General features: G+C 39.5%; 2 protein-coding genes across 3 annotated transcripts in view; both read right to left on the bottom strand.

Moving 5' to 3' along the window:
• The window catches only part of slc8a3 (solute carrier family 8 member 3), a 33,966-nt gene extending 30,567 nt beyond the window's left edge, over nt 1-3,399 (bottom strand). For both annotated transcript variants that reach the window (XM_056761300.1, XM_056761301.1), the window contains exon 1: nt 2,563-3,399. The gene's annotated coding sequence lies outside the window, so the exon portion shown is untranslated. The remainder of the gene's footprint in view (nt 1-2,562) is intronic.
• Nucleotides 3,400-9,379: 5,980 nt separating this feature from the next.
• Nucleotides 9,380-11,682, bottom strand: LOC130431231 (cytochrome c oxidase assembly protein COX16 homolog, mitochondrial). The gene is made up of 4 exons (XM_056760139.1): nt 11,490-11,682; nt 11,152-11,229; nt 10,890-10,958; nt 9,380-9,890 (listed from the first exon to the last, which is right to left on the bottom strand). The coding sequence occupies exons 1-4, from the start codon at nt 11,550-11,552 to the stop codon at nt 9,777-9,779; spliced, it is 324 nt and encodes a 107-aa protein (XP_056616117.1). The 5' UTR covers nt 11,553-11,682; the 3' UTR covers nt 9,380-9,776.
• Nucleotides 11,683-12,475: the final 793 nt, after the last annotated feature.

Genomic DNA, 12,475 nt, shown 5'->3' with positions numbered 1-12,475 from the left:
AAACCAAAGCCAGGTGAGTGTGCAGTATTTCTAATGTTCATTTTAGTCAAGCATGTGGTTGTGGGTGGAGGTTTCAAATCAACAGGTTCAACTCCTGAGCCGTTAGCAAAACTACTAAAACAGTGTATTGTACATTACATTCATCATTTAGCAGACACTTTTATCCAAAGCTGCTCGCTATTGAGAGAGCATTTAACATCGATGGTGGGTTTGAATGTGTCACACCAGGATCAGGTCAGACCTCTCAAGAGTCATAATTGGCAGTGTTTCAAGGTGATGAGCCAATCGTGGGTAACAACCTTTCTACCGCCTCAGCTGTTCCCATGGCAATGGAATGCCTGTGGGTTGCAGGCTAATACTATCATGTGGATCTCAACACATATTTAAGCCCCTCAGTGGCACTTGTAGCGATTGGCACAAAAGCAAATGGTTGCTTTGATGTATTTCATTTGAAGGAACATCTTGTGCGTCTTAAAAGAAAAGCTGGCCAAAAAATAAAAATGTGATTATCATTTCCATACCCACCCTTGCATGTGACTTTCTACCAAATTGTGCTTTGATCCACATAATGAAAGTGAAGTGTGGTTTGACTATAATGTATAAAGGTGTGCAAATTAGAATTATACACAGAAAGAGAGCAGTTATAGAGGTTTAAACATCAGTTCTGGCAGGTCACGTGAGTATAGCATGCATCAGCCGATCACATCAACGTTAACCAATGATCATACAACACACACTAAACTGCGTCCTATTTAAGTTGCATTTCTTTACTCCTTATCAGCTGCTTAATCGTGCCTCAAAACCCACCTCCATCCCCAACTCCTCCACATCTGCCTGTATATGTCGGATCATTTAATTTAATCCTTTTACGCATCATGAACTGTTCTGGTTCCCCAGGTTGGGGGACATGTATTGCTGGGCTCCCGCTATGCCCATGCAAGGTGGCGTGGACGTGTGGAGAGTTTCCCCAAAACAGTTTCTCCCCGTAAACCCTAAATATATGCGATTGTTGAATATTCGACGACAGTGGTCCTGACCGAAAGACATTTGGTAAATAAACTGCAACAGAGTTTCCATTTCATTTTTGGCTGCCTCGGTACTTTAACCGTACCATTGCAGAGACCCCCTTGTATACGTATCACACACTTGTTGTAAATTGTGGGAAAAGTATATTTGGAAATTTTCCTCCTCTATCGTCCGCATTCTCCCATCTCCACCTCGTATATCATACTTCAGCCAGCATACCAGTACCGTCAGCAAATCTGTTTGTACGCAACAGTTGACAACTGCTGCTGCCAGGCGTCTTAGTTTCTCACGTCAGGCTATTGAAAAGAATACATACATTCACACACAAGGCCAATGATGAACACAGTCTAATTAACATACTAATGAGGCCTCTAAGCGAACAAATTTTGTGTGTTCATTAGAGAAAGAAATTGCAGGCAGCCAGTCATGTCTGTGTATATTCATATTTATATGATTTCGGCGCACACACGCACAGAAAAGAGACGCCACTGTATAACAAAATCAAGCTGAATACCAAACGAAAGCACAACAATTTCAGAGCCAGCAAATTTGCCGCCAGCTGCGTATCTATTCCCCGAGTTCCAAATCTCTGTGGCCTGCTAAAGTAGAGGTGCTCACTGGGTAACAGGAGAAAGGGGCAAACTAGAGACACCTACAAACACGAGCCGGGTCCCTGCCTCCCCCACCCTATTTTAAGAAATGCTCAGTTGGGGCGACACCTGATAGGGTTATAAACAGAGGGTAAGAGAGTGGGGCAGGTGTCAGCTGTCCTGAATTAATCACATATCTCAGCAAAAGCTCTTTACCTGTTTGGAAAGGGACCCAGAAAGGCACACGAAGAGCGTGCAGCACGTGACTCAAGCAATCTATCCTTGATCAATACCCATCTGTCCATCTTACAATCCCTTCTGCCTCTGTGCCAGTTGTTCTAATACCAATAAACTGAAATGTACAAATCAGAAAGGTGCGAGGTGAAAGACTCCAGATTGCTAAAGGGACATTCAGACACATATCTAGGATCGTAAGTGATTAGCAGGGCAAACGCGCATCTTCTGTTAAACATCAAACGGAGGAAGATCTGTCAAAAAACGTGCGCTATTAAGAGCCTATGATCATAAATGATCTGATTGAATGTCTCCCGCCCCGACCAACACTTCTCATGATAAATGATCCAGATCCATATTAAATGTCTCAGACTAAATCAGCATTATCCAAATTCAAATATTTTGACATTAAAACAACGAGTTTGTCGTTACATCTGTGATCATTATAATGACACTGGTAGTGCTTGTTCAACGTTTGGTATTATGGTGGAAATTATCAGAGACCTGTGACGCAAATGTGGAGACGTTCTCTCTCCACGGTAATTCCACATAACGCCGATCATATCCACTAAGAGCGCGTCCACCGTTCAGCGACGCAAAATCCGCTACGTCCCAACTACCCCTAAATAAAGTCGCTCTTGCCTCAAACTGCACTAATTATAGCAAACTAACCAATAGCGGCGCGCAAACGCATCGAACGCAAGGTACGTACCTGTGATCTGAGCAAATGAGCAATTATTTCCTCCTAAACGCAACGCGAAATATTCCAGTCAGATCGGATGTTGTGAGGATTCCGTTCCCGAGCGTCTCACTGGCTCTCCGTTAAGCGTACAGCTGGCTGCTCCTTGGTGGCAGAAATACCCCTGGGCCGCTTTCGCCCTCCTCACACGCGCGCACACACACGCACGCACCGACCGACTCCGGTGCCTGCCCAGTTCCGGCAGATCGATGGAACCGGTGAAGTGATGCCTCTTTCCCTCGCCTCGCCGCCGTGTCCTCACGCGGGTCTGATGGATGCGCCGGTCACCGGAGCTGTCAGCGGGCGCTCAGATCGAAGCGCTGTTGAAAAATGGTACCGTGGAATCCATGCGATCGGTTCTTTCGTGAGCCCCGAGCAACAGCGGCGAACGAACACTCGCGCCCCCTCCTCTCTCTCTCTCCCCCCGTCACACGTTATAGCGCAGGATATAAGTTGGTTCTTTTACAACCTAACGGGCCCCATTTCATTTCACGATCAAGCGTGTGAGGGCACCGATGCAACCGCTGCGTGCGAAACCTTCCATCAGCATCTGTACATCCCAGCTGCGCGCATCACGCACCCATGCTTATTTGTGGAAATGTAGTTTGCATTTTGCGCGCGGCCCGCTCGTTTTTCGCGCATCACGAGAGTGGCGATTTTGTGATGGAAAATACAAGGAACTCAAGTCGTCTCACCTCTTCCCTCTATCTCCGCCTCCCTTCTCCAGATTTCGCCTTGGAAACACACCCTCCACCGGGCGCACGCGGACACGGGAGTCTACGTCACCGCATCAGCTGGGACCGAAAAGATGCAACATAATTCAAGTGCATGTAACATCACATCTGCGCGTTTGGAGTACGGATGCGCGTGCTCTGCAAATTGGCTAATGTGACCATGTACTGTGTAATTATTTGTAGGTAGCAGTGAAAAGTCTTTTTGGCACAGAGCATGAATGCTGTGACTTTTAACAGCTATTCTGTTATTTCACAATAGTACACCTCACACTTAACAATTTGTGGACACATTGTCACACATGTTCAAAATATCAGTCATCTTATTCACCTGGCTTTTACGAATATTAAATTAATATGATCAGGCTTTTCTCAAGTCCAAGAAAATGTGTGTGTGCAGCCCACCGTAATCAAGCCACTGTACCAGCCTCTTCTAATTATGGTTGCCCTTCACGTGACCAAATCATTTATCACACATGTAACAAAGCTAAAACGAATCACCATAGACACACACACATAGTGACTTGTTAACACACACACACACACAAGCTGTTCGGTTGGGGAGGATTGTGGGTGTTTAGAGTGAAGGACAAATCAAACGAGAAGCAAAGAACAAATCATCCCATCAACTTTATTCTAAACCAAAAACCAGTCAACCCCTTGACCTGGGGGAATTCAACATCCTCTTGTTATTTTTTTCAAATCTGTCATTGAACGCTCAATTGACTTTCTAATGTGAGTCTTATAATAAAACAAATTCACTCACATACACAGAAAGAAACAACAACCAACAAAAAAACTCAACAACCAACTAGCAACCAACAGAATCACTCATCAAAGATAAGTATTGGAGAAGGGGAAACGGCATTCGTATTTGATAAAAGCCCAGACACTATAGTCCAGTGCAGCCATGGAGCGACCGATGCAGCATGACCCAAAGAAGAGGAGATATAGACTTAGCTGTCTGTCTCCTCCTGCAGTAAGACAGGTGTGTGACAGGCAAAATGTTCTTCAGCTGAATCAGCACGTATGTCCACCCTCACCAACCGGGAATGACACCTTAGTGGCCAGCTCTAATGCACGCTGATGGGAAATTTACACAACAGATAAAGAGACATTCATCTCTCCTGTCACCATTAACAGAGGTCAAACTGTGTGTGTATCCTCCTTCTTTCCCCTGTCTCCACATAGCCACTGTGTCTGGAACGTACTGCACACAGTGAGGGCTAAAGATGAAAATTGTTACTTAATAAAAAGATAAGTGACAGAGCGGTAACGCTATTTAACTTTAACATTCAGTGAATCAAATTAGATTACAAAATTAAACATATTTGTGAGGCTCAATAACTCAACATGAAATGTGTTTGGAAACCCATTTAATGTTTGGTAACAATTAATTTCAAGGTAAAACAAAGTGAATTGAGGAATGATTACTCTTTGGGGATGTAAAATAAGAGTGACTCAAATTGCATTGGAGGAAAAGGAAGTACATTACTACATTGCTTGTGTATTTGTGCTGCAACTTCTCCTTTAAGGGATAGTGCATCAAAAAAATACAAATTCTGATCATTTATTAAGGCTCATATTGTGCAAAACCTTTATGTGACTTTGTCTTATGTAGAACACAAAACAAGATATTTTGAGAAATGCGGTTTTGTGTTGAAGGTCAATGGGGTCCAATGTTGTTTGGTTATCAACGTTCCTCAAAATATTTTGTATTAATCAGAAGAACGTCATACAGCTTTGAAATGACATGAGATTGAGTAAATAACAAACACGAAACAAAATGGGGTGAACTACCTTTGATATCGAGTAAAAAGGAAATTTGTATGTATAGTGATGTCAGAGATGTAATGATGTGAGAATGCCCAGCTGGCTTGTTAGTGCCAGCATGCTTATGTGTGCAAACATGATTGGCAAGGCAAAAATGTGTGTGTGCGCATGTGTGTGTGTGATAAAGTATGAATGAATCTGAAATTATGTCCATGAGATGTGTGTTTGTGTGTGTCGGTATAGTTATGCCAGAGGGTAGTGTGTAGTTTCTGCCTGAACAGTCCTTCTGCTGCATAGCATCAGGATATTTATAGAACACAGAATTATGACAAAGAAAAACAATAAGCAACATAGAGCAACACACACACTCATTTATTGAAAAAAAAACAGTTTGTGTGGGTTTCAGTTTACTACATTATGGGGATGAAAATGTGCCTATAATATAGAAATGCCTAAAATCTGCAACATTTAATTGAAATGCTTAATAATATCTAAATGAAAATGGCAGATTTTCTGCGGTTGTTAGGTATTGTGAATATCATTAGCTCTGTACAAAAACAAGAAGTCAACGAAAAGTCCATGTAATGATAGTAATTGGATGCGTGTTATAATGCTCGTGTGTGACAGCAGGCAGACACTGATGTTATCATACTGTGAGTGGCAAAGTAGTTTGGAGTTCCAGCGTGGAGGTGTGTATGTCACGTTAATTGCATGGTAGAATCTCTAAAAGATAATTACAAAGCTACGAGTTCATGTGGGTGTGATTTTAGAAAAGGCATTTTTCTCTAATCGTTGATGATTTCACAGTTGGGCCCTTTGTGTAACCCACACACACCTTTCTCTCCTTTCTGCCATGTGATTCGCTGGCTAAGTAAGTATGCAGTAAATATTGAATTTGATTTCTTCTTTTCTTAGTGCCGTGTTTAATTATTGATGTCGTTTTCTTGCAGTTTGTGATGAAAAATTAAAGCACACGTGTGAGGGCGTCTCAAACCATCACAGTCTGAGAACACACTCGCACACTTACTAAACGCTTACACATTCACTCCAATGAAAACACACAATGCATGCATATAAATAGTGTGATTTCATTCAAACTTGCAAGAGGCTGGAGTTACGGTACTTACAATGCTAGACAACTTTAATAATTTAAAGTTCTCTCCTAAACGGCCAACCTCATTAAACTCTCCCCGGATCGATTAAATGGAAAGTCCACCCAAAAATTGAAAATTCTGTCATCATTCACTCACCCTCAAGTTGTTCCAAACCTGTATAAATGTATTTGCTCTGATGAACAGAAAGAAAGATATTTGGAAAACATTTTTAGCACCTGACAGTTCTGGGACATCATTGACTACCAAGGAAATATTTTAGTATCTTTGTTGTTCTATTGAAAATTTGATATTTTAAGAATTTAGGGAAAGAAAATGTGCATATTTGACTACCATTTTCATTTTCTATGGTAGTCATGACTTTCCAAAAATATCAGTTGCTAACATTTTTCCAAATATCTTTCTTTGTGTTTAGCAAAACAACTTGGGGGGTTAATTTTTTGGTTGAAGTATCCCTTTAGCAAACAAAAACCGCTGTATGTACCCAAATTGATAGAAAAAAATCAAGATGAGTGCAGAAAGGGAGTTCGATGCGACATCTGCACAACAAAAATCTGATTTCTTCTATCTTGGAAATGAGCTTAATCTAGAAACAATATCGCAGAAACTTGGGGTGGATCATTGACTTTAGCCATTAAGCAACTACCTTGCAACCACTTGAAACAACCTAGCAATTTCCTAGAATCTTCATAGCAACGTGCAATGTAACTATGCCAATATTTTCAAACATGCTTTGCCATTATTCTTCAAGAAGAAAGTCTTATTCAGTCTGGATGCCTTGCAGGTGAGTAAAAGATGGGGACTTTTGTTTTGCCTCTGAAATATCACTTTAACTGCAACAATCAAGCAAGATGTTTATATAAAGGATGATCCCTTCAAAACGGTCTTACCATCCTCATCAACACTGAGTCACTCTGGTATTACATGAAGAGACACACAGACTCAAACAGTTCAAACTGTGGCAACATTACTAAGATGCTCTGAACATCCTGCAGGGCCAGCACAAGAACTATTCTTTTAGTATTGGGGGGAGTCAATCCTGTAGGGATTAGCATTGTTAATACTTGTGTGCACGTGCGAAACATGACAAGGCAACATGTCTAAGCCAGATTTCTACAGCCTTTGTTAAAGATTTAATCACCAAAAGCAATATTTGAAACACGTAAGCCTGCTAGGCAGCATCATATATTTAAACATTCATCGGCCTTCTACTTCACCTGCAGCAGTAAGAGGGGAATGAATCAAGCTGAATCGTTCATGCGACCTCTGCTAGGAACAATAAATAATACATGTATTTACTAACACAAATAAAGGCTATAGCTCCACATAAAGGATGAGCTGCACACTGTAGATCAAGAGATTGCATTCAACCCAAGTGCCACACAACTGGTCCAGTCTGATTAATTGTCTAGCGTTTAAAAAAGCACCGTAACATCGAGACAAACGTTTGTTCATAGAAATTAGCTGGAGAGACAGTTATTCAAGTTAAAGATGGGCTGCAGGATGTACAGTAAATGCATACTGTAGTTTGCAAGAAGGAAATCTTATAGTTGCTCACAGACAATATGAATAGACAACTTTGAATATTGATTGCTATCAGAATGTGAAGAAATTAAGAAAGATTTTACCAGTATTAAGAAAAGTATGAATCCAACAAAGCACCACAGAAGAGGGAGCATTGTTTCTCACTGTTTGCTTAACGGAAATGTTGTCAGGTCTTCTGAAGTCTCTCAAACCAACATCAATGTTGAATAAATGGGGCAACTCTTTAAAGAGAAAAATGTTTGCATTTGGATTTAAGCAAATGTTTAGGTAAATAATTTGCTAGACAGAGCAGTAAACACACAAAAAAACTAACAAACTGTTCATTAAATTGCATGTTTAACATAAATGCAATAACAACAAAATTTAAAACGATCAATAACATGGAAATTAATAATTATTGTTGAAAAAATAAACAATCAGGCACCTGGAGCTTGATAAATGAAGTCTTCTCTTCAGTTTTTACCACCTGACCAGTCGACACATTTAAAATTGTATTGAAACATACCAGAGGCTTTCCCTGTCAAATCTGTTTTGATTTGGACTAGATATACGAGCTGCTATTATGCCCCTAAGGATATCTGGACTCCTGAAGTCAGATTTGTTGACGTGTCCCCCTCTGCCCTCGGGGGTCATTCCCACGTGAGCAATTAAAGTGACAGTACACATGAATTGACAGTGCTGGAATTTCCAGGAGGACAGTGACAGGGGAAGGAGAGAAAGTCGACAGGGGCTTGTTAAAATGTGCCTCAGAACAAAGCTTTACATCACACAGATGAGTCAGTGCTGGCGTTAACATTAGCTGGAGAGCAGCACTGTGTGCCTGGATCCTGACTGTAACACATGCTCTTCAGGACTGAAACAAGACCATCTGCAGCTTCACAGTTGGATGCAGTGTAACCCAGACATCAAACCCATTGAAATCAAACAAGCATAGGTGTAATATTGATTAAAGCAGCAGTGGGTGATATTTTACCCAGACTCGGTGGATTTGCATTATGGTTAAGCTTTCACAACACTGAATTGTACTTTTAAACTGAAAATAACAAGACATGTTAGCCCTCATAAAATAGCAACAGAGAGCAACAGTTTTTAACATAGAACAAGTCATCATACAATTTAACCATGCATATATAAGAGAATGCATTTCAGTATTAATAAAAACTTACACAAACACCTTTAAAGGACATTTCGAATCTATAGAATTTAAGACTAAAATGCTTGAAATAATCAAGACAGTTTTAGGGTATTTATAAGTAGTGGATGATCTACAAGAATGAGGTGGTTAATTAATTATAAAATACCAATTTGTCTAAAAAAATGCATTTTACATAATTGCTAATTTATGAATCACTTTCACAATATTTGCTCAAAACCCTTAGAAAAGACCAAATAACTGGACTGAGAAAATGACAAAGCTGTCAGTCAATCTTAGAACCGTTGTATGAGCAAAACCCCTCTAAATCGGCCGAGTGGGCAATCTCAAAATAGCCAAATGCTATCGGATTAATCAGCCTGGCCCAAATATCGGCCCATAACTGTTCATAAAGATTCATGTCATTCACTCATTACTGTCTGTCTGGTGTACAGTTTCTGTAATAAAACCCTGATCAATCCTTCACAAAGCAAAAATAATGTACTGGCAAAATTTTATAATGCAATTTTTAAGGCATATTCTGAAGTGAAGGGCTCTCCATTATGGTGAACATGTATCAACATTGCAAAAATGCCAAAAATAAGACAATCTTCTATCTTACCTATCTTATAAATATTATACATTACTCAAGAGTCTTTGAAACCCCTAGTAAAGGAGCAAACAGTACACATAATCAGCCACACATTAAAACATATATTACGAGGTATATTTACAAATCACAAGTTAATATAACATGGTTTTCCTCATGGCATCCAATCATAAACAGATTTTAAACTGATGGTTTCTGCTCAAATCAATTCAATAGTGCTGATTTAACTTTCAGCGACAAACAAAACATTCATAGTGCACAGGTTTTATGAACAATCTTTAGTTCTATGTGCCTTTATTGAGTCGTGATCGCTGTTGTTCCTGGTACTCTTTTGAATCTTCCCATGGACGTGGGCCACGGATGTTCCTCCAATTCTTCAAGTTCACATCCTTCAGTTTCTAAAGCAGACATTACATTATTATTGTGCACAATAACATGCAGAAATCATGTTAATAGCAGTTCACATTTCATTCAACTTAAAGTGACCAGGGCAGTCAAAGACACTTTAAAAACAACCTAATTGTAGTGCATCTTGATGTAAGAAAGCAAGTAACATGCAATTTATGATCAATCAAATAAAGGTACTTTGACGATATGTTCTTGCGTCCACTAGAAGGCGCTCTTCTTCTACCTGTTTGATAGTACATGATCAAAATGTCACCAACTGTTAACTGATAAAATTAAAAATTGTCTGTCTAAAAACTGTAGTGCAGCAGACAGATTCGTCCACACTCAAATTGTACCTATATAGGGAGAAACTTCATGAACCAAGCACAATCCAGTGTATTCAAAACAGCTAGATAGTATTCTGAAAATTTCCATCCAAAACTATTTATAGCACACTAATGTTGGGATGCCAGTGTCACAGGAGCAACCATTCTTGAGCAACAACAGCATACAATCATGATTACAGTTCCTGAGTCACCCTGTCCTGGGTTAAACCCTACAACCTGCATTTAACAAGCCGCCTTTAACTATTAGGCTAGAACGGACTACATTTTTTACATGTACACACACATATTTCACTTTGTTAGAAAAATAACATTGTATTACTTTATTATCATTTTAAATGAATGTCTTTGGCAGAATAATAAAAAAGCAGCATTATCCCCAAAGTTACATGTGTGTTATTTCACAGTTTTTTTTAAAGAGTTGAAAAATATGAAAGCTTCCTGTAGCTCAGTGGTAAGAGCATTGCGTTAACAACGCAAGGTTGTGGGTTCGATCACAGGGGATTGCAAATACCTATGTAAAATGTATAGGATAAAGCAATGTAAGCGTCTGCCAAATGCCTTAATATAATGAATGCTCCTTAACTTTTGACCTGTGGCATCCTTAAAGATACACACATAGTCTAACACATGGAATCTTCTTCACAAATGTATTCCTCTCATTACCTCATACTCTTCCTGAAGTATGACTGTCTGATTTTGAGTGTTTACTCGCGCCTCCAGGGAAGGGTCCAGCTAAAGCACCATAAGAAAGAACACAGAGAAGCATAATAAAATATTGGTTTAAGTTAACAACATAAATGATTAATGACTGGAGTATTGTGCCTACGTGGCAGATAATTTGAAGCTCGAAAAAAATTTATAGATTTAGAAGGTTAAAACAGATCTGTCATGGTTTTACAAGCAAGTGATGTGATGTGTCGTGTACCTTCTTTCGGATCTTCTGCGCATCGTAACGAATCTGTGTGAATTCTCTCAAGCCAAACGAGCCTCCCACGACCAACAGCTTCAATTAAACAGTATACAAACAAAACAAATGCATACAGCTTGATATTCGTAATTTACGAACAACACCAAAAACACATATTTTAAAAGTAATTGTTTCATGTATCAATAACATGATTTTCCTTCTGCATATACATTTTAAGACATATATGTTTCAAGGAATATATCTTAAAACCCAACCAAGAAAACTTGGATTACAGAAAAACACACAAAACTTATTCAATTTTCGACATTGACACATATTTAACTTAACACACTCACCAGCATCGGGACGCCATATTTCACGGTTCTGTTATTAAACAGTTTACGTAATTGATTCCACATGTTTCGCTATTATACACCAAATGTCAGGAACATATAATTCAACATGACTCCAACGGGCGCTGCCATGTAAACCCGACCCACAATTCCCCGCGGCGGCTACGTGTAGCGTCCTATTTTCTCCGTGTAAAACCAATAAACATATGTGGTTCCGTTATCTACAGTGTCCATTAACAGTTAAGAGAATATTTAACTAAAGCGAAATTTAACTAAAACGTGCAAATAAAAGTGAAACAAACGGTCTAACATGAACATGTAGAAGACTGATTACTTTGTAACTACTTAACTTACATATATTCAAATCTATATAAAGCTGGGGGCGCGGCCTAGGGCGGAGTCGGCGCGGGGGAAATCATCCCCTTCATTAGATATCCATAGCGTTAGCCAGTATGGTCTACTATATAATCACATTTTCCGTTCAAGAGAGAAAGATACATTAAAAAAACCGAGCCGTGTTGGATGGGAGACTACGACTACTATCCCATGTGCATTAAAGCTATGATATAAAACACTAGTATGTCTTAACATGTTAAATACGGTGTTGACTGTAGTCTCGCGACGGTTGGCCACCTGACCAGAATCCCGTTATAAGGAAATAGCTTAACGTGGCTCAATCAAGGCAGCGATACATTTAAGAGCACATACTTTTCTTATTATGTTGTTTAATACCAGTGGTAAAGAAATTAATTGAATTATTTGGTTATACATGGTCGTTGTTTCGCTTTTAAGCGCTGTTTTCTTATAATGTACGTCTATGGGGAGGACAAAAGTATGGGCTATTTTTTATCAAATAGTTCAGTTTTGCTATTAAGAAGCATAAGCACTCATATTTTACCTTGGACACTTTAGGATTTAGATTATAATTTCAAAACTAACTCTACGAAAGTGTAAGATTATAACTAGTCACCCAAACTATCTCGAACTCT

Source organism: Triplophysa dalaica, chromosome 11, assembly GCF_015846415.1.
Source record: "Triplophysa dalaica isolate WHDGS20190420 chromosome 11, ASM1584641v1, whole genome shotgun sequence".
Classification (NCBI taxonomy): domain Eukaryota; kingdom Metazoa; phylum Chordata; class Actinopteri; order Cypriniformes; family Nemacheilidae; genus Triplophysa; species Triplophysa dalaica.
Note: the sequence above shows the minus strand (reverse complement) of the source record. Positions and strands in the feature narration are given on the sequence as shown.